Source organism: Danio rerio, chromosome 1, assembly GCF_049306965.1.
Source record: "Danio rerio strain Tuebingen ecotype United States chromosome 1, GRCz12tu, whole genome shotgun sequence".
Classification (NCBI taxonomy): domain Eukaryota; kingdom Metazoa; phylum Chordata; class Actinopteri; order Cypriniformes; family Danionidae; genus Danio; species Danio rerio.
Window position 1 is genome coordinate 56,034,783 of NC_133176.1, and position 24,726 is coordinate 56,059,508.

At 33.8% G+C, this 24,726-nt stretch overlaps 2 protein-coding genes and 1 long non-coding RNA gene across 55 annotated transcripts in view; all 3 read left to right on the forward strand.

Annotated features, from left to right (window-relative positions):
- The window catches only part of osbp (oxysterol binding protein), a 41,571-nt gene extending 30,325 nt beyond the window's left edge, over positions 1-11,246 (forward strand). For 34 of the 51 annotated variants that reach the window (XM_073947471.1, XM_073947521.1, XM_073947518.1 and 31 more), the window contains one exon: positions 6,470-11,246. In XM_073947471.1, coding sequence (XP_073803572.1) covers positions 6,470-6,612 — 143 coding nt within the window. In that variant the 3' untranslated portion in view covers positions 6,613-11,246. Of the gene's footprint in view, positions 1-1,073; positions 1,113-2,245; positions 2,276-6,469 lie in introns of all 51 variants that reach the window. The other 17 variants (XM_073947394.1, XM_073947427.1, XM_073947455.1 and 14 more) reach the window with 3 other exon arrangements.
- Positions 11,247-13,981: 2,735 nt separating this feature from the next.
- Positions 13,982-17,755, forward strand: LOC137495825 (uncharacterized). Of its 2 annotated transcripts, XR_012382248.1 has the most exons (6): positions 13,982-14,225; positions 14,537-14,598; positions 15,084-15,143; positions 15,960-16,074; positions 16,340-16,448; positions 17,526-17,755. It is a non-coding gene; the product is annotated as an uncharacterized lncRNA (long non-coding RNA). The 2 variants fall into 2 exon arrangements; XR_011015821.2 differs by lacking the exons at positions 13,982-14,225; positions 14,537-14,598 and having other exon boundaries at positions 15,055-15,143.
- Positions 17,756-18,869: 1,114 nt separating this feature from the next.
- Positions 18,870-24,043, forward strand: LOC558721 (uncharacterized). Of its 2 annotated transcripts, XM_068221786.2 has the most exons (3): positions 18,888-19,239; positions 19,615-19,739; positions 20,657-24,043. In XM_068221786.2, the coding sequence occupies exon 3, from the start codon at positions 20,669-20,671 to the stop codon at positions 21,215-21,217; it is 549 nt and encodes a 182-aa protein (XP_068077887.1). In that variant the 5' UTR covers positions 18,888-19,239; positions 19,615-19,739; positions 20,657-20,668; the 3' UTR covers positions 21,218-24,043. The 2 variants fall into 2 exon arrangements, with proteins under 2 accessions (XP_003197778.1, XP_068077887.1); XM_003197730.7 differs by lacking the exon at positions 19,615-19,739 and having other exon boundaries at positions 18,870-19,239.
- Positions 24,044-24,726: the final 683 nt, after the last annotated feature.

Genomic DNA, 24,726 nt, shown 5'->3' on the forward strand with positions numbered 1-24,726 from the left:
ACTTTAAGGCGGGGCTTCATTCATCATATGGACCGGTACACTTTTCCCTATTCAAAACTTTACCATTGACAAATCTTGTGTATTCTAAAGTGTTTGTTAATAATTAGTTATTACAACTATTGTTTAAAAATGTGTTCAAAATCTTTGTTTTACAGCACTTTAGAAATATTGGAAAAATAATTAATTTCACTGGAGGGCTAATAATTTTGTCTTTAACTGTAATAGCATTTCTTTTTTCTTTTTTTAACTCGTCTTGCTTTTTCAAAGTAACATAAGTGTGAAAACGCAGTCATAAACTAGTCAGCAGGTTATTGCTTTCTTTAAATGTATTGGTTATTTTTAAATGATGCTTATTTAAACCAGCGTTTTAGTTCAGATGCCACTCCATATACTGTACAGCTATGGGAAAAACCAAGAGCCCACTTGAAAATTTAGTTTTAATTTTGTGATTTATTGTGTTGTGATTGAATGAAATGTAGTTTGTGTTGAATTCTGTTAACTACTAATGCCATTTCTTCCAAATTTAAAATAAAAATGTTGTCATTAATAGTATTTTTTTTGTAAAAATATAAAAAAGGAGCCATGTTTATGGTCATTTTTAGACAAAACGATATAAATGTTTTACCAGAAGAGTAAAGAAACAAAATTTGGTGGAATAACAAAATAAATAGTGCTATAAAAACAATAGTTTTATTTGCATTATTATTATTTGAATAATTTCTGAAGACATTTTATCAGACCTTTATAGAATAAATCAAATGTCAACGATTGTTCTCATTTTAATTCTCATCTCTCTAAATCAAACCCATAGATCATAAATACAATAAATCCAGCATTTTCAAGTGCTCTCTTAATTCATTTCCAGCTGTGTTTACCGTCCACTAGTGGGCAGTGTGAACGTACAACTGCAGCAGTGAAGACTTTATCATATACATAGATTAGAGTCAGTGTTGAAGCACGAGTGTTGAAGAATACTTTCATTTCCTCAATTCACTCCTCTTCTGCATGCTAACATCTCTCTCACTCCTCTTCGTTTCCTGCATCCCTCCATCTTCAACTGTGTTTTTCTGCAGCTGAAACACTGCATGGCTCACACCCACCCTCATACTCAAGCAAGTATCACACACACAAACACACACATGGTTTACTTAGAAAACCATCTGATTTAAAAACGCAGCATATGCACAAAACTGGGCTAGAAACATGCGTACGCCTATTCTCATGCAAATGTTGTGATCTATAAAAAGCAAACTTGCCAGGATAATGTGTGCAGCTGTAAGTAAACTCTTCAGTACTCATATTCAACTTAAACATTGACTTAATTTGAGCCAATTTAATAATCGTTTTTTTTCCATTTATTCTGGCATATGTTCACGGTTTCAATGCAATATTTTCTAAATGAGACCCCAGGTTATTACTGTTTCAGTTTTTTAATCCACATTAAGGCACAGTGTACATTAAAGGGCACCTATGGTGAAACATCTACTTTCCAAGCTGTTTGGACGGACATGTGTAGGTATAGTGTATAGACCATCATATTGGGGTGATATAAACACACACAGTCCTTTTGTTCAGTGAGTTGTGATGTTATGATGGGGTTGAGGATGAAATTAGGATTAGATTTGAATGACAAATTGAGTGTCAATCAGACTATGGGGTTTTAAAATGGTACATTGATGAGAACTAACCTGTTTTTTTTATCTAAAATTTGAAGTTCTTGTTTATATATTAAAACTGTAGGCTTTGTATTCAATGTGCTAAGACCTTAACAGCAGACGATTTACAAATGGTGTTAGTCCAAACACAGAGTTTATAGACCCTTAAACCATATTACCACAGAGACTGCACACATTATACACCCAGCCATCATTTTATACAAAAACAGTGTGTGTGTGTGTGTGTGTGTGTGTGTGTGTGTGTGTGTGTGTGTGTGTGTGTGTGTGTGTGTGTGTGTGTGTGTGTGTGTGTGTGTGTGTGTGTGTGTGTGTGGGTGTGTGTGTGTGGGTGTGGGTGGGTGTGTGTGGGTGGGTGGGTGTGTGGGTGTGGGTGGGTGGGTGGGTGTGTGTGTGTATATATATATTTATATATATATATATATATATATATATATATATATATATATATATATATATGCATTAGAATATAGGAGCATCACTTATTGCTATATAGCACACAAAAGGTTTTGCGTTTGTGAGCTTAAAGAAGAGACCCTCACTGTCTCACTATCTGCTCTGTCTTGCTCTAGTGGAGGGTCCGTATGGAGCTCCGGTCAAAAGCAAGTAACATCCGCACACAAACCCCCTCCAGCCATCTCTCTATCACCTCTTTTAGGGCTGGGCTTTATGATCAGACACCAAATTGCGGTTTAAACTAAAAACCTGATTTGTGCCACTCACATCTAGCATGAGCTTGTAAAATTGTTTACAATACATGTATGTTTTGATTTTTTTCATATTAATATTTAATGAGAAACGCATGGATCAGATGTGAACGTTTTCAGGCATCAGAACTAGCAAAAACAAAGCAGAACAAAATTATTTGTCGTTATTGTATACTGTATTATATACAGTTGAAGTAAGAATTATTAGCCCCCCTGTTTATATTTTTTAACGGAGAGAAGATTTTTTTTGACACATTTCTAAACATAATAGTTTTAATAACTCATTTCTAATCACTGATTTATTTTATCTTTGCCATGATGACAGTAAATAATATTTGACGAGATATTTTTCAAGACACTTCTATACAGCTTAAAGTGACATTTAAAGGCTTAACTAGGTTAATTAGGTTAACTAGGCAGGTTAGGGTAATTAGGAAAGTTATTGTATATCGATGGTTTCTTCTGTAGACTATCGGGAAAAAATAGCTTAAAAGGACTAAAAATTTTGACCTTAAAATGGCTTTAAAAAAATATAAAACTGCTTTTATTCTTGTCGAAATAAAACAAATAAGACTTTCTCCAGAAGAAAAAATATTATCAGACATACTGTAAAAATTTCCTAAATTTATTAATCATCATTTGGGAAATATTTAAAAAAGGGGAAAAAAAATCAACGGGGGCTAATAATTCTGACTTACACTGTATATACACATTATTGATGTTATACAGAAGACACATGCTGAAATGTCATTCAGTGTAGCGATAATTTATGTATCAATAATCTTAATTGATATTAATGATAATTAATGTAATAATACAAATATTATACAATTTAATATGATGATTTTTATTTAAATTAAATTACAGGTCAAACTAAGTGTTATTTAAATTTATTATAATTTCTGTTATGCTAAATGACACAGATTCATCATTTCATTACTATTTTTACATCTTATATTCTCACAAGTAATTTGAAATATTAAAGTACACACTTTACATGCATTTAATATGCTTTCGATGTTTATAAAGTTGTGAATGTAATTTAATGCAGACACCGAAAAAGTTGCATCAAAACCCATATACATACACAAATGTAACTAAAATTGAGCAAAAAAAAATGGTGTGTGTGTTTCTGTATATACAAAAAAGTTTACATTTAATTATTTTTGTGTTACATCGATATAAGCATTTTTATTTTATCTAAAATATGTTATTTTACTTTATATAAGTATTTTATTTTATTTATGGCAGTGTGTCAACATTAGCATTTTTATGTATCATATAGAATATTATATAGTTCAATATATAGCAAGATAATTATTTGCTACTATAACGACAACATAACATTGTCCATTGATGATTTCCAATATAAACTGATGATCATACAGCCCATCTCTGAACTCCGCCAACTTTATTTTCCTTTATTGCCTATGTATTTTTTTGTCAACAGTGTGCTTTCCATAGTTTCTTTTTCTCAGCCTGTAGATGTGTTCAGTCAGAGATTATAAATGATTAGAGTTGCCAGGTCCTGTTATATTCACCCTGCTGTGGCCAATACAGTTCAGTCAATGTTTGTCTTATTAGCTCCTGTTTATTCTTCATGCACTTCTGTCTAGTTGTTCATTATGTGATGGAAAACACTGAGTAGTAGATGTCTGCCGGTATTAAATTTCCTTCATTCAGATTAAACGCAGAAGCTTTTATAAAGGTATTATCACGATATTGACCTAAGCTACAAAAAAGATTACTTTGAACATGTATATAATAACAGGGCTGTTATTATACCTGACAGAGTAAATAAATGTTTTAAACCAATTGAATTGGAAAAGAATGAAAACGTACAATAGGTCAATGTTTTCCCAACCCTGTTTCTGTAGACACACCAACAATACACATTTTCTGCCTCTTCTTATTCAAGCACTCCTCATTCGACTCATCAGAACCATAGACTGTAAAAGATACAGATTCATGAAATCCAGACATAAAACTGTATGACAATGTTTCAGATGACTGCTCTATAGCCTACAGCTAATCAATCTTTCTGATTCTGGAGGGCATTACAGGTCTAAAGAAAATTATAAATGATAAATTATATTAAATAAAACAAATACATTTATGGAGATGGTATAATTATGTAATTGCACTCACGTGGGAAATGGGGGGCACGTGAATGGTTTGTGAGCAAAATAAAGTGCACACAGCATGCCATATCATCTGATAATTGTAAGAAATAATTCCAAAAAGTGTAAAGCCACAAAAACAAAACAAAAATGTGGTGTATATGCTGAGTTCAGCGGCTAATCAGCCGGAATCAGCTGAGGTGAAGTGAAAAGGCTACCAACGAGACCTAGCTGTCACTCAAGTGGCCACGCCCTTAATTATGCAGACTTAATATAACTTAATATAAACTAAACAGATGTGTTATAAAAATTCACCCCGCTCACAGTTGTCATGAATATTAGCTATATGAACCAAAATTCTTTGTACCAATCGTACTTTGTTTTCTGCTGTAAAGTTGCCCATATTAACAGTAGGGTCAATAGACATTTGCTCTATTATGGAGCCTGGACTAGCGGAACTTCGAAGAATTGCAGTTTCAGTTACTTCTGTATTTGCTTCACGAGGGAGAGCAGGAGGTTGCCGCAAACCTAAAATGAGTGGTTCAGAAATGGGAGATCTCTAAAATATGTACTGTGGTGTCCCTCCTGGAACAGGGTTGGGGAAATACTGCTACAGGTAACGCTAAAGTATCATTAGGTAATGCATTGAAATAGACAGTGAGAAATAGCCATGTTATAGTAATATGTTAAAGTTATTATTAAAATGTATGATTTTAATAGTTATAAATTGAATAATAAATAAAATAATAAGTGATGTTAATGTGTTAACATGTAAGAAACGAAGATCACTTAAAATTAATTAACACTTTTGTAGTTGTCTTTACCTTGACTTAAATTAAATTAACTGCACAAAGCAACCTTTATACAGTATCAACAAATTAAAAGTCTCTAAATAGTTGATTTGTAGGTCAGATTTACGTTAAAATGTTAATGTTTGGATATAAATCACCTATGATTTCTTCTAGCTATCTGAATTGTATTAGTTGTTTACTTTAGACTAAAAATTAGTTTAATCAAATAACACATTTTGATTTGAATGCATTATTATCTGGCATTAACTAAGAAATCACCTAATGTTTCGTAGTTGTCTTTAAATTGACTTTGATTAAAATAACCAGTGTAACAAATGCAAATTTAATAAACAGTGTCAACAAAATAAAGTCCTATAAATAGTCAATTTGTAGGTCAGATTAACGGTAAAATGTTAATGTTTGGAGATAAATCACCGATGATTTCATCTAGCTATCTGGATATTATTACTGATTAACTTTAGATTAAAATTGGTTTAATTAACAAATGTTGATTTTATTGCATTATTATCAGGCATTAAACTAAGAAATCACCTAATGTTTTGTAGTTGTCTGTACATTGACGTTAATTAAATTAACCAGTGTTAACAAATGCAACCTTACTATACAGTGTCATTGAATTAAAGGCCTATAAATAGTCAATTTGTAGGCCTAGTTAACGTTCAAATGTTAATGGTTGGATATAAATCACCTATTATGTCTTCTTGCTATCTGACTTTCAGTTATTAAGTTTAGATTAAAATTAGTTTAATTTAATAACAAATTTAGATTTGAATGCATTATTATCAGGCATCAACTAAGAAATCAGCTAATGTTTTGTAGTTGTCTTTACATCTATCTTAATTAAATTAACTGATGTTAACAAATGCAACCTAATATCAGTATCACCATATCAATGAGTTAAAGGTCTATAAATAGTCAATTTGTAGGTTAGATTAGCTTTAAAATGGTAACCTTTGTATATAAATCACCTATTATGATTTCTAGCTCTCTGAATATTGTTAAAATACACTGCAAAGTTTTAACAATAAGTTAATTCACTTTATTTAAAAGTGCCCACATTACTGATGTATTATCACGATAATAATATCGGCATACGTCTACTGAATAGACTCGTGCACCTACTATTTAAATGACTTGTGTGTTTATTTTCCAATCAGGCGGACACCAGGACAGCTATAAGGCGATGTGGTTCGATCGGTGTGTGGATCCGATGACCGGAGAGCCCACGCACATCTACAGAGGAGGATACTGGGAGACAAAAGAGCAGGGAAACTGGGACTCCTGCCCAGATATCTTCTGATCTCCAAATCACGCACACGACCCACAACACCCTTCGCCATTTCCCCAATAAAAACAACTCAAAAGACCCTTCTCTTTTTCCCGTATCGTAGTATATCAAGATACACGTCCTCTCTTTCGCCAGCCATGTTCTACTCAGTGGACAATAAGGGACCTTGAAATGGTTTCGGGACATTCACCCGACGCCACCAAATCCACTGTGCGTCTCTTTTCCTCGTGTTCACTGGATTATTAGTGGTTCGGCTGATGCTAGCATTAGGAAAACATATCCTTTCCCTGCTCCACATGTCTTCCTCAGGCTGTGGATGTCACCTTAAACGTGCAGGCGAATATGGAGGCGTGTTTGTTTGTATATGTGTGTCTATGTGGTTTACAGGGACACTGAGCTGTATAATGACTCTATTAAAGAGGTCTCTGTAATTCAAAACACTTGGAAATCATGCTAAAGTGGTCTTTTGAAATTCAAAGGGGTTTCCTGTAAGGTAAGGCCATAAAAAAAGTGTTTCTGCTGTATAAAATACATTACGCCTATAGAGTGTCCCTGTAAATCATGTATAGATGTATGAGTGTGTTAGTAAATGTGCGAGTGAGTTAAGTGAAGCGCTGTATACAGGGTTTACAAGGACACTGAGTTGTATAATGACTTAGTTGTACTTTATTAATGTTGTCCCTGTAATACAAAACACTTAAAAAATCATACCTTATGAGGTCTTTAGACATTCAAAGGGGGGTTTCCTGTAAGGGTTGGGTTTTGGTAAGGCCATAAAATAAGTGTTTCTGCTGTATAAAATACATTACACCTATAGAGTGTCCCTGTAAACCATGTATACAAGTATGTGCGTGTTTGTAAACATGTGAGTTGGGTGAAGCGCTGTATACAGGGTTTACAGGGACACTGAGTTGTATAATGACTTATTTGTACTCTATTAATGTTGTCCCTGTAATACAAACACTTGAAAATCATACTGAATGTGGTCTTAATGTGGTTGGATTTTGGTAAGACCATAAAATTAGTGTTTTCTACTGTATAAAATACATTCCGCCTATAGAGTGTCCCTGTAAATCATGTATAGATGTGTGTGTGTGTGTGTGTGTTAGTAAACGGGCGAGTGAGTTAAGTGAAGCGATGTATACAGGGTTTACAGGGACACTGAGTTGCATAATGACTTAGTTGAACACTAAAGTGGTCCCTGTAATTCAAAACACTTGAAAATCATACTTAATAATGAGGTCTTTAGACATTCAAAGGGGTTTCCTGTAAAAGTTGGGTTTTGGTAAGGCCATTAAATAAATGTTTTCTACTGTATAAAATACATTACGCCTTTAGTGTGTCCCTGTAAACCATGTATACAAGTATGTGTTAGTAAACGTGAGTTTAGTGAAGCTGTGTATTTGTGGTTTACAGGGACACTGAGTTGTATATTGACTTGGTTGTACTCTATTAAGGTGGTCCCTGTAATTCAAAACACTTGAAAATCATACTTAATGAGGTCTTCAGGCATTCAAAGGGGTTTCCTGTAAGAGTTGGGTTTTGGTAAGGCCATACAATAAGTGTATTTTACTGTATAAAATATGTTACGCCTATGGAGTGTCCCTGTAAACCATGTACACAAGTGTGTGTATGTGTTTTTGAATGTGCGAGTGAGTTTAGTGAAGCGCTGTAGTGATCTTTCCTTTTGGTGAGAGTGTCAGAGTTGGCCTTGGTTTGTGGATTTTAAAGGAATAGTTTGTGCAAATAATAACAGCGGTTTGTTGGATGAGAGATAAAAGAAGGGAGGCGGCCCGGGTGAGTTTGTGCAAATATGATTAAGATGTCATTGGTTACTTGCCACTTGATTTTTTTTGGGTGAGGTACAGTATGCAACAGTTTTGAACTCAAGTGTTGTGACAAGCTCAAAAAACACATGAAAATAGTGTCATGAAATGGTGCTAGTTTTCAAGTCTTTTGATTATACATAATAGTTTTGTGTGAGGAATTCTACACTTGTTCAAGTTGCCGTGCTTTTTGGCTTTACACTTGCACAAATTTGCATCCTTTTTGTTCTTAATTATAAATTTTGAGACTTTTTAACACAACAAATGAACGCTTTTTCCCCCTTTATATTTTTCTGTTTTCTCTGAATTCTGCATTTTTATCTCACAATTCTGACTTTTTTCCTCTCTATTTTTCTTTTTTCAGAATTGAGACACTTTGTCAATTGTGAGGATAATAGACTTTCTCAGCATCAGAATATACTTATTTTCTTCAGAGTTTGGCTTCTTTTCTTAGACTTATGTCCTTTTTCTCGGTATTCTGCATTTGCATCTCCAGTTCTGACTTTTTGTTTCCACATAATTGCAGGTTTATGAAATTCTTACATTTCTAACTTCACTACAGGACTGCAAGTTCATAACTAAAAATCTGCATATTTACAGTTAATCAATAGACCCACGGATTTCAGTCTTTTTATCCTCACACTAGGCTATTGTAGTACTTAAAGGAGCAGTTCACCCAAAAATGAAACTACTCTGCATTTACTTACACTCAAGCAGTTCTAAACGTATGAATGTCTTTCTTCTGTTGGACACGAAACAAGACATTCTGAAAAATGTTGGGGAAAAACAGCCATTCACATCTATAGTAGGAACAAATATGACTTGTTTTTGTCAAACATTCTTCAGTTTAACTTCCTTTTACGTTAAACAGGGGAAAGAAACTAAAACAGGTTTGGAACAAGTGAAGGATGAGGAAATTAAAACATTTACCTTTTTTCATTTTCATTTTTGGGTAAACTATCCCTTCAAGCCAACAGCTTACTTGAAACCCTTGAAATATAATGCATAGTTACACCAGTCATGACATCCAGTGGTGTTTTTTAGAGCCAGTTATTCTTGAACATTCGCACCATTATCCCAACCATTTGCTTATAAGATCATCAATGAACACTAACCTAAATATCAGTATATTTCTCTCAGTATTCCATCATGTTACATGAAATATAACACACACTTACGTCTCTTGTTGTTAAATAAGTTGTTATTTTTGGAGCTTTTCAACAGAAAGTTTGGGGTTAAAAGGGCAAATAAATAATGGCATCACTTTAATATCTGCATTTACTATTCCTTTAAATCCCATCACATCTGCATAGTCCGTTCTAAGGATAGTAATTCCGATTTCTTATTAACAGCTGCTGAAATTATGCATAAAATGACTAGCGAATGTTTTAAGCGAGTGTTTATAACCTCCAGAACAGCATACATGTCGATGCTTACAAGGCATTTTCATGCTTTTTTAAATGAAAGCATCAATGTAGCAGTTTAAACTGAGTTGCTAATGCAAACTACCTGTTTATTTGTGTTTCCCTTTCGCCTGAACACACACTGCAAAAGGTGGTTATTACTTTAAAAAGCCAGTAAACCCACTGCTTTAAAAGAGACAATTGGACTTCACTAAGTAAACTAGTAACTCATTATTATTAAGTTGACATCTTCATTTTTGTAATTATCCACATTGTTAAAAGTGATTAGTTAACTTCAAATTATGAAGTAAATGTCCTGTGTGCATCATTACAAAAATTATGTTAAGACAACTTTAACAGTTTTAAGTTACAACAGAAAAACTTGATAGTACTTTTTAGTACTAGCTTAAAGAGTAAGATCAACTTGTCATTTTTAAGGCAGTGGGTTTACTTGTTTATTTTAATTAATCACTTTTTACAGTGCACTTAGTTCATCTACTTAGTAATGTTAAGCTGTTGGGTTTACTAATTTTATTTAAGTAAAGCCAGCTGATTGTTTTTTTATGCAGATGCATTATGGTCATGTGGAAAGAAGAAGAATGTCCACAAACTGAGGCACTCGTGTGTGTGTGTGTGTGTGTGTGTGTGTGTGTGTGTGTGTGTGTGTGTGTGTGTGTGTGTGTGTGTGTGTGTGTGTGTGTGTGTGTGTGTGTGTGTGTGTTCCAAGTGGACACGTGAGGTCAAGGGAGTATGTATGTATGTGTGTGAGATCATGCGTGACGTATTTGGGGTTTGTTGTATATTCCAGTGAAACAAAAAAAAAGAAAAATCGCATTTTATTTTCAAGTGTACTTAAAACACATGCGTGGAAAAAAAAGACGAAAATACAACAGTTTGCAAAAAACATTGCAAATATTTGTGTATATATAAATATATATATATCAAATAATGAAGACGAATATTAATACCAATTCTTCTAATGCTGACACTGACAGCTAGAGTTATAATTATGATGGTAATTTTGATGTAGTTTGAGGGTTCAACATAATTATTTTGACTTTTATCTTTGTTTTGGTTTGTTTGATATGGGATTTGACAATGCTTTTGTTTTCCCTCATATCAAAAGCATTTGCTTATTGTTTTCCTATGGATCCAGACTAATAGACATTTTATATATGTGTATATCTATCCCGTCGTCCTCTTATTCCGTTAATGCGGCAGTGAGTAATAACTGCAGAGTCTGTTTGAGTCTCTTTTTATTTGTCTTGTTGATTTTTTTTTTTTCTTTTCTTCATGTTGTCCCTCTCTTGGCCTCTGATCTTTGTGTCGCCGCACAGAAACGCCCTTGACTGATGATGATGATGATGATGATGATAATAAAAGCTGGTTTGAAATGGATCTGATCAAACGCACAACATGTCAAGTCTGTTTGATTATTTTACACCCTGTGGCACTCGTCATTTCTGAGCCTGTGTATGAGATTGCTGCTGGCGGATAAGTTTCGTTTTTCTTTCTTTTGCTTGCATTTTTGCTGAAACTTTTTTTCTTCCTTTTCCTCCTTTTTTCTTTTCTAGTAGTATGGAGCCAGATCAGTCTCAAATAATAAATTTGCAAAAAAAAAAAAAAAAATCATACAACGCAACACAATTCACATTTCAAAAATCCATTTTGTAAGTTCAAAACACGATTTAAAAATACAAATCCAATTCATAAATTTAAAATACGATACATAAATACACAAAACCAATACGTAATTTCAAAACATAGTTCGTAAATACACAAATTAAATTTGTAAGTTCAAAACAGTTTAAAAATACACATCCAATTTGAAAGTCCAAAATACGATTCATAAATGTACAAAATCCAATTCATACGTTCAAAACACTGTTCGTAAACACAAATCCAATTCGTAAGTTCAAAATGCGATTTGAAAGCAAATCCAATTCGTAAGTTTAAATGCGATTTAAAAGCAAATCCAATTCGTAAGTTTAAACGCGATTTAAAAGCAAATCCAATTCGTATGTTTAAATGCGATTTAAAAGTAAATCCAATTCGCAAATTTAAAACACGATTTATAAATGCACAAGTCCAATTCGTAAGTTCAAAACAGGATTCCAAAACACAAATCCAATTCGTAAGTTCAAAATGCGATTTAAAAGCAAATCTAATTCGTAAGTTTAAATGTGATTTAAAAGCAAATCCAATTCGCAAATTTAAAACATGATTTATAAATGCACAAGTCCAATTCGTCAGTTTAAAACAGGATTCAAAAACACATCCAATTCCCAAATTCAAAACACGATTTAAAAGCAAATCCAATTCGTAAGTTCAAAACACGATTCGCAAATTCAAAAAACGATTTATAAATGCACAAATCCAATTCGCAAGTTCAAAACAGGATTCAAAAACACCCAATTTAGAAATTCAAAACATGATTCGTAAATACACAAATCCAATTTGTAAGTTCAAAACTCGATTTGTAAATACACAAATCCAATTCAGAAGTTTAAAACACGATTAAAAATGCACATCCAATTTGTAAATTCGAAACACAATTCCATTCATCAGTGAATGTATTATCTGGCTTCATATTGTTCTTACAGCATTGTGTTGGCAAAAATATTGCTAGATTTTTACCAGTTTATTATCCTGCCAGAGAGTACAGTTACACAATTCAACGTGTCAGGGTGAAATGCATAGACCGTATAGATGCATAGAAGTAAAATCTTTTTTTTTCCTCTAGTTTAGTCAAGTATTTCACATTATTTCCTAAGAATTGTACTCATTAAATGTTGGGTCAAATATTGACAAACCCTAAATTGGAAAGATTTTTCTAATAAAATTTAAATAACACTTTTTGGCCCAACACTGGGTTATGACGACCCAGCATTTTTTAGAGTGTAACTATGCTGTAAAAATATCTGTTTATTACACTGTAAACGATTTCTGTTGTTTTCACGGTATTATACTGCATTTCTCAACAGTTGTTTACTGTATAAGCTGTGCACAGTGTGTTACTGTATATATTGCTGTTTTCACAGCATGATAATGTATTCTCAACATTTCCATACTGTGAACATGATTAACAGTATGCTACTGCAGATTTTACAATGAATTTTGGGAAAAAATCAGTTACTGTGCATCTAAATACAGTACTGCAAATGACCATGAAAAACTCTACACACACTTTATATTTTTATTATGTTTATTTTTTTTGACAAAGTATTTTGTGAAGAAAAATAAAATAACCTATTTCTTCAGACTGTTCAGTGCATAAAGCTGTCCCCTGGTTTTCCATATTTGGGTGTACTGCACCTTAATTTTATAAGGTTAACATGAAAATATTAAATCATTTTTAATCAACATAACTTTGTGCTTAACCAAAACGTAAACTGGAACAAAAGTAATTGATTCATGAAACCAAAGTTAGCTTAAATGTCATAATGACCAGCCTGCTTTAGACGGATTCATGAGGTTAGGGCACCCGTCATCACCATGGAGGTCACATATCTCCGCATTTTCAAAACAATATTTTAAAATACCCACCATCTCTATAAATAAACCACAGACTTGAGTTTAAAACAACTACATTCCCGCATGAAAAACGGTTAAAACTAAATTTCATAACACATTCATTATAGAGCCATCTAAGACCGGGGCAAGTCTCACATGTCTAGCCGATTATAACCTCGTTTCGCCGGATACATGAGTGATGATGGACACCCTGGAGGTCAGAATCTCCGCTATCGGCAAAGCACGCTTACAATTTACACATGATATCTATAAATAAACCACAGATTTAAGTTTGTAAGAACTACATTCTCGCATGAAACACTGTTAAAATTTCATTTCGTGACATATTAAACGCAATATTTATATTAGCTGGGCTTTCTCATCCGCCATTACCATTTGCTTGTTGATGTGAAATGAATTCTGGGAGAAAAAAATATTAATTCTCAAAACACTTCAAACGAACTTTATTCGTATTGTCAAGGTCAGATATATGTAATAATTTCGCTGGTAAAGTGAATAAAAAACAATGTTACTATATTGTAATCAATATCACGTTTGCACTGGTTCGGTTCAGCACTCGAGCGACTCTGAATCGTATTGAACCGTTTGCTCGGGAATTATTTGATCACACGTGTTCACAAGCACATTCAGCAATATGCAATTAGTGTATAATTAGTGTATACAGTAAATGCTTGTGCCAAGCAGTATAACGAAATAGTAATAAATCATATACAAAAAGGAATCTGTTTTAGGCGGATTCGATTCTTTACTGTTCATTAAGGAGCCGATTCATAGAACCGAACGGACACGACTCGACATGCAGGCAACGGCTCTCCTAATTTGAAATTCACCTGTCGTCTTTCATCCAGCGAATTCATCCTCAGTAAGTGTTTTAAAGTGAAATTCTGTCCGTTAAAGGATTGTTTTATAAGTATTTTTGTGTATTGTGTGTGTAATTTAAAAGAATTAACCAAGTGACATTAGTTGTAGGTTCTTATGTTATGTCACGCTATCCGTTAACAAACGGTATTTTAAACAAGAAATAACAGACGCCAAGCGGTCATTGTAGTGTTTGCGAGGTATTAACTTAGATACAGTAAGTTTATCTTGAGTGACTTTTTGACCATACGTTAAGTTACCTGAAAAACATAACTTCAACTTATTGTAACTGCATTAATGAATTCTCTATTTCAGCACAACACTGAGATGAAGGCGAAGTCACCATCAAAAGTTAAACGTTTAACGTTACCGTTAAGGTAAGCTCTGGTCTTCACATAACGTTTAGTCATTATGACTAAGCTATCATTTTGGTAAAATTTTTCAACTGTAAGTTAGTTATTTAAACTAAACTCATAATGAAATGAGTCTTAACTGTTTTATTAAATGGAGCTGAAAATTAAATGCAGTTGAATAATTTTAAACTAACGTTAATATTAACAAAATACATATTAATTGTCTATTTCTCAATAATGTTAATGAGCTTGATGTACAGTATAGTGTGTCATTAATTGTACATTTAATTTTTGGTGTTCAGGTGTACCTGAGGTGAGTGTACGTTCTGAGTACACAGATATAAGCCAAAGTCATATCCATCCTAATCTAAGAGAAATTGATGGGGTCAGGGAATGATTTGTGTACAAATGTATTTTAACCCCATACAGATTGGTATGGTTGTACCATAGATTTAGATTAATTAATGTTAAGTCTTATTTTACTCTTATTATATTTATCTGTTTTTCAGCTACAGTAATTGATGTTGAAAAACTGATGCAACCAATCACTCCTCACTTGATTATTCAAGGTAATGTCGATGTCTTCCTCATTTTGATTAGATTTTTAAATGTCAAGTTGTTCACAGATTTGTTGTGAGGAGTTTCATGTACAACCTCTTTTTCTTCTTCCAGCAGTTCCTAAGAAAACTTTAAGTAAAAAAAAACATCTGGTGTTAAAACAGCCACGGCTATGCTATTTGCCTACCAAGTGCTGAGTAAATATTAGACAAACATTTTTTTCTATAACTGTTGTCTTTGTGTTTATTAGCAATTTTACTGGGCATATGTGTTTTTTTTTTTTTCAAACAGCCTGGAAACTGTAAGTTTAGTTCAATATGTTATTTTATGCTATTCATTTTTGTCTTAACATGGATTGCATGTTGAAGCTATCATTTTATAGTGGTAAAATGTAAAAGAGAATCACTGAATACAATGGCATAATGATTCTGCTTGTTCAAAGAAGGTACTTGATTTAGTTTTCCTCAAGCGACACATCAGTTTTTATGACTATTGCTTGACACTTGAATTGAAGGGACAGTTCACCCCAAAATGAAAATAATAGCATCTTTGGCATCCTCCACTTGTTTCAAAATAGTTACATATTTAATTTGTTCCGTTGAACACAAACTCGTATTTTTTAAAGAAATTTGGTTCAAATATGGATGTCAATAGTTACTGGTTACTAACATTCTTAAAAAATATCTGCTTCAGTGTTTAACAGAAATTGAAACTAGTTTAAAACACGTGGAGTAAATAGTGGCAAAATAGTAAACTATTCCTTTAAATATTTTATTCTGAGACTTTTATTTATATGTGTCTTGTCTTCTGTCATATTGTCCTTCTAGCCCAGATTGTGATGGACCTGGAATGCGACACCAGTTACTCTTAAGACAAGAACCGAATAAAGCACAGATGTGGAGGTATTTGCAGCCAAACTAACTGGAGGGAAGGAACCTTTAGGTAAAAGCACCTGCTTTATTTAGATCTGAAGTATTTTATTTGACATAGAGATTTATTGTTTTAATTCTAATTTAAAGCAAACAAGGTTGAGCACCCCTGGTCTAAAAGCTCAAAAATCCTGTTTCCGTGATAAGGTTAAATGTAGTTTAGAAATAGATTCATTAGGATCAATGCTTTAAAGTAAACATTTTCTTCTCTCTGTAGACCAAACATGTTTACTATCCCTCACATTTTAATAAATTGTTTCTGTTTTTGTTTCTTACAGTGTGGGTGAACATACTACCTGGATGTCCAACAAAGGCTGCACAAGAGCTCATTTGATAGCACACATTCTGTCCTGTCATCTCTGATGACCTGGAAGTGCTTCGACATCAGTGAGTAATACATCTTTATATTGTCATGCATACAGGATTTCTGTAAGCTTAGATTTAATGTTAGTTTCTAATCAGTAGTGACTGTTTTAAAAAATTAAGTATTTAAATTATTCTCAACGTTTTACTGATGCTGTGCACAGTAACGTTATGATGATTTAGTTTGAGGAAATGTCACTAGAGGGTTTGTATAAAAAATAAATAAATAAATTGTATGAAATGACTCGATAAAATGTTTATTTGTCTCGCTGACATGCCATCACTGCTGCATATTAAAATACAGTAATACGAATTGACCGCAGAATATTACCACAAACATTTCATGAAGTAGGTTAGACTGCTCTTTAGTTCTCTACTCAACTTTAACACATTTCCTCGTGTCGCTAAGCCTCTCTGCAGATTTTGCCAAAAATGAATGCTTAGTGATTACTTTGTTTTATGCAAACCAAATATCAGTAACTCATCATTAGCATTATTTTAAAAAATCACCCACGGCTTTCATGTTCTCTAACGCAATCTTATCTGTAAGTTAGAAGTGGATTTATACGTGTTAAAAGCCTAAAAGTATTTTATTAACATTAGTCACGTTAAATTAGATTATTTTTATTTATTTAATTTTAAATATGTAGCCTCTTAAAGTGAGAATGAACTGTGTTCACCCCTCTTAAATTCGTGGAAGCACTAGTAGTGTGATCATGGAATCAGATATTCGAGCTATACAGAGTCGGACATTAAGTTAAGATGAGACTTTATTTTTTACACACCTGTGTGGACACCTGAATAGCAATCTTTAAGAACAATGCCCGCTGATCTTTTCCCCATTAACGTTAGTGTAATTGTGAATTGACAAAAAAACTGTATTTCACCAACAAAAACAATTAAAAAAAACTGTTATATATATTTATAACTGTTTATATATATATATATATATATATATATATATATATATATATATATATATATATATATATATATATATATATAAACAGCAGTGCAGTGTTTCGTTTCTGAATGAATTAAATGGTTTGAGGGATGATTAGTTTTTACTTCAGTGATTGATTTTGCCTGTCATTTTTGCAGGATCATCAGAAGTGCTGCTGCCCTTTTTCACTGTCCCTTTCCACATCATTTGGCCTTCATCATTTCCTGTCTTGTAGCAGTATTTTCACCTGTTTTTAAAATTGTAATAATTTTTGATGCATTAATTGTTGACTGGTTTTAATGATCAATTGTTTATTAGTGTTCTGTTGCTTTGTTATATTGAATTATTGCTACTGTTTTAGCATGGTTTACACAATAAACCTTTATTGTGAAGTTAAAGTTTCAGTTTCTTTATTTTTCTTGTATTTCTTGAACAGTTAAAATAACACTTGTGCAATTTTTGAACATTTTTACCCATTATAAAGTAGCACTATTAAATAAAATAAAATAACATTTAATAACTAAAATACTATACAGTAATAATGAAAGTAACGTTAAAATACTGTAGTTCTTCATGGTAAAAATGTACAATAAAATACTGTTTTCAGTTTTGCAGTATGTGTATCACTACTGTAATTGGTGTTACAGTAAAAATCAACAACAGTAAAATGATGTATTACATTTTACAGTAAATGTAATACTAATGTAATTAGTATTACAGTAATGTTACCGTTTTATGAAATACAGCAGCTACTGGATAATTGTTGCCAGTAACTTACTGTTGATTTAACAAGAAATCGTTTACAGTGTAGGAGTTTCCTTGGTTTGTGTTTCACAAGTGTCTTCTGTTTAGAAAAAGTTGTGAATTGCATTATAGGGTGTTGATCTCTGCTCTGTCGACATTTGATGTTGATGACTCAAGTTTAACAAAGTGACTTTTTTGACATTTTAGTAGTTTAAAATAATATGGTGTATAAGAAATCATATATATATATATATATTGAGAGAGAGAGAGAGAGAAAGAAATAGGTCTGTAAAATAACAGAAAATGTGCTTAGTGTTTATTACAAGGTTTTTGTACTGAGATATTCAACAACAACCTAGACAATATATCACTTTACACTATTAAATATGTTCATAAAAGTTATTTTTCTGAACTTCTGATGGTTAAAAGTTGTGGTAAGGAAGATCAAGCTCCCATAATGCATAAAAAAAAAGCATAAATAAATAGGAAAATTTAAACATGAAAAACAAAATACAGAAAACTGCTAATTTAAAGATTTTTGTTTTGTAGTGCATCACTACATTTACAATAACTCACAACAGAGCTATTTTTGTGTAAACATCATAAATATGCTATTGGTAATCATCTGAATATTTTGGATGCTCCAGTTTCCCCCACAGTCCATACACATACAGTAGGTGAATTAAAGAATCTACATATTGTATGAGTGTGTGCGTGTGTGTGAATGAGTGTGTATGGGCGTTTCCCAGTAATGGGTTGTGGCTGGAAGGCCATCCGCTGGGTAAAACATACGCTGGAATAGTTGGCAGTACATTCCACTGTGGCGACCCCTGATAAGGGACTAAGCCCAGGGAAAATGAATGAATGAATAACATCTCCATCTATAGAGAGCAGGACATGAAGTTAACATCTGTTCACATTAAAACAACTTCCCAGAAACCCCCTCCTTTCCGAACTGCTCAAGTTTCTATTTCCCGACAATGCATTCATTTTTTATTTTTTGTTGAAGTTAGTGTGTTGCAAAAAGAGTTGAGCAAATACTGTGCTTTCCTCTGCTGCGCAGTGAGACGCAGTTCTCTACAGATCATCACTGCTGTAACGCTTGGAGGAGCACTCTTCATCTGTAAGGTACAACTTACAAACTTTTGTGTTTAATAATCACAGAGTGAGCTATAATGAGCTTAATAACATGTTTTTTTTTTACTATTTGAGAAACAGAATTATAACACTATAACTATTAGCTATGCGGTTTGCGAATTATACATTGACGATTGTGGGGTTCGACTTTTTCAGTAATGTTGGTTTGTGTAATTCATGCTTGAGGGAAACAAATGTATGTATTTATTCATATTACATCTAATTTATTAATAAAAGCATTTAAGTTTTCAGTGTTTTGAGGGATATTTTGTGTATTCTGCCTTAAAGTATTCTCTGATTAACTGTTTTAAAAGTTACTGTAGGTCAAATAATACAAACCATGCATTTAATTTCACTTACTTTTAGGCACTGAATTATGGCTGTCTTTTGAACACTTTCGATGTTAATCGGGGGTCTACATCAGCACTTTCAGACTGTTGAATGAATATTTTCCTGCAAAAACTGGCTGGTGCGGTTATGCCTTCACAATGGTATGAACCGTTATAGGGGTGATCAAATGTGTATTTATATTATCTATCATTTTAATTATTAATATTATTAAAAATACAATACTATATCAGTATTAAAGGGCTGACACCCCCCATTAGTCATTTTACTGTTTTTCAGGGGACCAAACTGTAATTTTGGGGTCAACCCAATATATATATATATATATATATATATATATATATATATATATATATATATATATATATATATATATATATATTAGTTGTAGTAAGAATTATTAGCCCCCCTTTGATTTATTTTTTTTAAATATCTACTAAATGATGTTTAAAAGAGCAAAGAAATTTTCACAGTATGTCTGATAATATTTTTTCTTCTGGAGAAAGTCTTATTTGTTTTATTTAGGCTAGAATAAAAGCAGTTTTAAATTTTTTTAAAAGCCATTGTAAGGTCAAATTTATTAGGCCCTTTAAGCTATTTTTTTTCGATAGTCTACAGAACAAACCATTATTATACAATAACTTGCCTAATTACCCTAACCTGCCTAGTTAACCTATTTAGTTAAGCCTTTAAATGTCACTTTAAGCTGTATCGAAGTGGTATCATCATGGCAAAGATAAAATAAATCAGTTATTAGAAATGAGTTATTAAAACTATTATGTAGTAATGTGTAGACAAAAATCTCTCCGTTAAACAGAAATTGGGGGAAAAAAATGCACAGTGGGTCTAATAATTCAGGGGGCTGATAATTCTGACCAACTGTATATACATGTGTTTTTTTTATTATGATTTTAATAAAATTTAAAAGACACACGTTTAACCCAATGGTTTGGTTTACATGAATTTGACGACAACGTTGGGTTACAACAACCCAGCATTTGTATGATTTGAGTGTATAATTTTCTGTTAATATATTTTTTCCTCTTTCTGTCCCTCACAGTGATCCTCCATCATGGTGAAAGGCACACTGAATGAACTCTCTCAGCTCAAACAGTCAGGCTTCGGTCAGCCGGAGCCCAGACACGGCCTCAATCTGCTCTACTGGTTTGCTCGTGAATATGTAGACATAGGTTACGGGGAAATCATCCCCAAGTCCTCCTATCCCGAGAATGGAGACTTTGGCTTCCACAAGTTTAATAACAGAATTGAAGATGAAGATCACATCGTGCCCATTCAAAATCTCCCATACTATGAAGTGGGAAACCTGAATTACCGAAATGCAGACGAGCTCCCAGATTATGTGAGGGGAAAATACAGCCGAAATACACCTGACAGTAACAAGGACCGCATTATTGTGCGTCAGGACGGCAATGGTAAACTGAGCAGGGTTTATGTGACTGAACACAGCGACGCCAAACTTTTTGACAGCAGCAAAACCTACCGTGTGAGTCAAGGCCTCCTGCAGATCATCAACAACAGGAGCAGAGAGGACTTTCTCTCTGAGGTCTCCAACGCTCGTCCTCCTCCGCCAACAGAAAGCTGGCAGTGTATCATTCTTTAAACAATCAACCGCAGTTATTCATTCATCTGATTATTAATATTGATTTTATCACAGGTTTAATATCTAATAATCTGTATTATGCTAAGGATGTTAATGAATGCTTGATTCTGATTGGCTGGTGAACATTCGAAGATATAAGCAAAGACTATAGAATACACAAGACATGTCACTCCTATACTTTTAAATGGGGAAAAGTGTAACTGTCAATGTGAGAATGAAGCCCCGCCTTCTACACAGGAGCCAATCAGCGATCGCTGTATGGTGAATAAAGCCCGCCTTTCAGTACAAGAACCAGACAGCGATCGCTACCGACTGACATTTCTCCGGAGGGCTTTGACCAGATGTAAATTTATGCAGATTTTGTGTGGCTCAAACGTTTAGAAATGAACACAAGGAGACAGTTGTTGCTTAATGTAATTGTTGTTTCATAATATGAAATGAAATGATAAGCTTGGCAAGCAATTTTGGAGAATTTGATGTTTATCCATTTAAACAGAAAGCCCATACTGCCTGAGCGGCATTTTAAAGATGGCCGACGAGTGAAACTACTTGGCTTAAAGGGCCTTTGGTATAAAGTAGTTCCAGCAGGTTTTGAGCGCATGACAGTTGCATTATCCATATATACGCTTATGATTTCATTTATTTCACAGCTACGACCAGAGTGGGACTCCTTTTTAGCCCTGGAGTTTCAAGCTTTAGACCAGCCCACTTCAGTTCACAACTGACTATATTAAATAACATCATTTCCAATTCAGTTTCTAATGACACGATTGTCTTTTTCAAGGAAACAGCTGCTTTACAACTTCAAATGTTTTTCATAAATATGAGAACAATGAAAGGTAGCTAAACCTCCTACACCAGCGGTGTCAAACTCAATTCCTGGAGGGCCGAAGCCCTACACAGTTAAGTTCCAACCCTGCTCCAACACCCTGTAGGTTTCAAACAAGCCTGAAGGACTCAATTAGTTTGATCAGGTGTGTTTAATTAGGGTTGAACTAAACTGTGCAGAGCTGCGGCCCTTTAGGAACTGAGTTTGACACCTGTGGTCCACACTATTCTTTAAAACATCACAATGTCCTTTCTTGCAATATCTGAATATAAATTCTGTGCAAAATTCTTTATAGATATCCAGTCCTTTGTAATGATGGTCACACTAAAAATAAAACATGTACATAAGCAACCTAAACAGTATTTTCTGCCTTAACACTAAAAAAAATAATAATAATAAATTGTTCAGGTGAGGTTTAAACATGGGTCGGCAGTGTTGTAATGCAACGTTGTTGACCACTGGACCACCTAAGTATTATATTGTCACCGTTGATTCTCCCCTTTTTAGATTTCTGATCAAGTTATGTCAGACTTATTAATGAAGTGAATCATCTATGTTTTATTGAGCAGGTGTAATATTCATTAATATTAATTATTCAAATTCTTATTTTCACCAAGGTGCTGCTGTTTGGGGTCGATTGACCTGCAGGCTGCATTTTGCTTATGGGGCTGTGGCAAAACAAATGAATAAAAAAAGTGAGGCTGTGGTCAAATAAATGACTAAAAGTGAAAATGCTGAAAGTGTAGGCAGCTAGGACCACCGACCGTCGCAGCCAAAAAACAGGCCTCCCGATTAGCCAATCCAGGCCTGGCTACAACAGTCAAAACACAACAGAAGGATTTGGATAATGTGTGAAAGAAACTAGTCCTATACACAGGAGCGTTTTTTATTTTTATTATAACCTTTATTTTACCAGGAAATACACATTGAGATTAAAAGTCTTTTCTACAAGAGTGTCCTGGCCGAGATTAGGCAGTACACATGTCACATGGGTCTAACAAACAAAAAACAATTAACATGAATCACACTGACAAACTATTCAAAGCATCTAAAAGCCGGTGTTTCAACTTCTAAACCATGTATACTCTTTTTAAAAGCATTTAGTGAATCAACTCTTTAAACTGCAACTTTGTTTGTAGATTATTCCATGGAAGGGTGCTGCGTACTTAAAAGCCTTTCCCCCCATCTCAGTCCACACTTGTGTTATGTTATTCTGTAAATATGATGAGAGTAAACCCAGTTTAGATTTGTAAACAAGGATATGCCAATGCTTAAGCCTACGAATGGACAAAGCAGACCAACCTACCCTAGTATACAGCACACAACGACGAGTAAGAGATTTAAAATTAGATATAAATCTTAGTGCACCATGGTAAACAGTATCCAATGCGTGCAGACTTTGAGACGAAGCATGCATATAGATAACATCACCGTAGTCCAATGTTGACATAAATGTTGCATCAACTAGCTTCTTTTTTTGTTTGAAGACGAATGTCTGAAATACAACGTCTGAACCGATTTGAACATGTCTTTAGCCGGGGGTGACACAGTGACTCAGTGGTGAGCACTGTTGCCTTACAGCAAGAAGGTAGCTAGCTCAAGTCCCGACTGGTTTAGTTGGCATTTCTGTGTGGGGTTTGCATGTTCTCCCCATCTTGGTGTGGGTTTCCTCTTGGTGCTCCAGTTATTTCCCCCACAGTGCAAACACATGCACTCTAGGTGAATTAAATAAACTAAAATGGCCGCGTGATGTATGGGTGTTTCTCAATACTAGGTTGCATCCGCTGTGTAAAACATGTGCTGGATAAGTTGGCGGTTCATTCTGATGTGACGCCCTCTGATAAATAAAGAGACTAAGCCAAAGGAAAATTAACGATTTATTTATTAGAAGATAAAGCACATGAGTGTCATGGATTAAATTCACTTCCTGGTTTTCATTTGTTTCCTGTTGTGTGGTGATGTGGCTTGGTTTGAAATAAAACTGCTTTTAAAAACTCACACTTTTAAGTTTGTATTATTATTGCATTTGCTTTCAGAACACTCTAGAAGGAAAAGAGGTTGGTACAAATATGGACAAAATCAATTATTACATTAAAAAGCATCATTTAAATTTTGCAACATGGTGGCGCAGTTGGTAGTGCTGTTGCCTTGGTTCAAAACTCTGGTTGTTGGTTCAAAACTCGGCTGGGTCAGTTGGTATTTCTGTGTGGAGTTTGCATGTTCTCCCTGTGGTGTCCACCACAAGTCCAAAGACATGCAGTACTGGTGAATTGGGTAAGCTAAAAATTCTCCGTAGTGTACTGTATGTGTGTGAATGACAGTGGGTTGCAGGCAGAAGAGCATCCGCTGCATCCGGTTCATTCCACTGTGGCGACCCCAGATAAATAAAGGGGCTAAGCCGAAAAGAAAATGAATGAATGAATTTCATTGAAAAAATTAACCCAACATTGTGTTTGTCCATATTTGATTAAGTGTTGGGTTACGACAACCCAGCATGTTTTATAGTGTTTGCATGATGTATACTGATATCTGATAAATTCTTATCATCACATGTGCTGATTTATAATCAGAACAGCATTCTAGTAGCTTACAAATAAGGAAAAAACATGACATTAGTAAACCAATCAGACCCGACTAAATAGTTGACCAGAGCAGAAATGACTGTTTTTCCAAACAATTT

Coding starts and splice junctions, on each gene's coding strand:
- LOC558721 (XM_003197730.7), top strand. CDS start 20,669: ATGGTGAAAGGCACACTGAATGAACTCTCTCAGCTCAAACAGTCAGGC.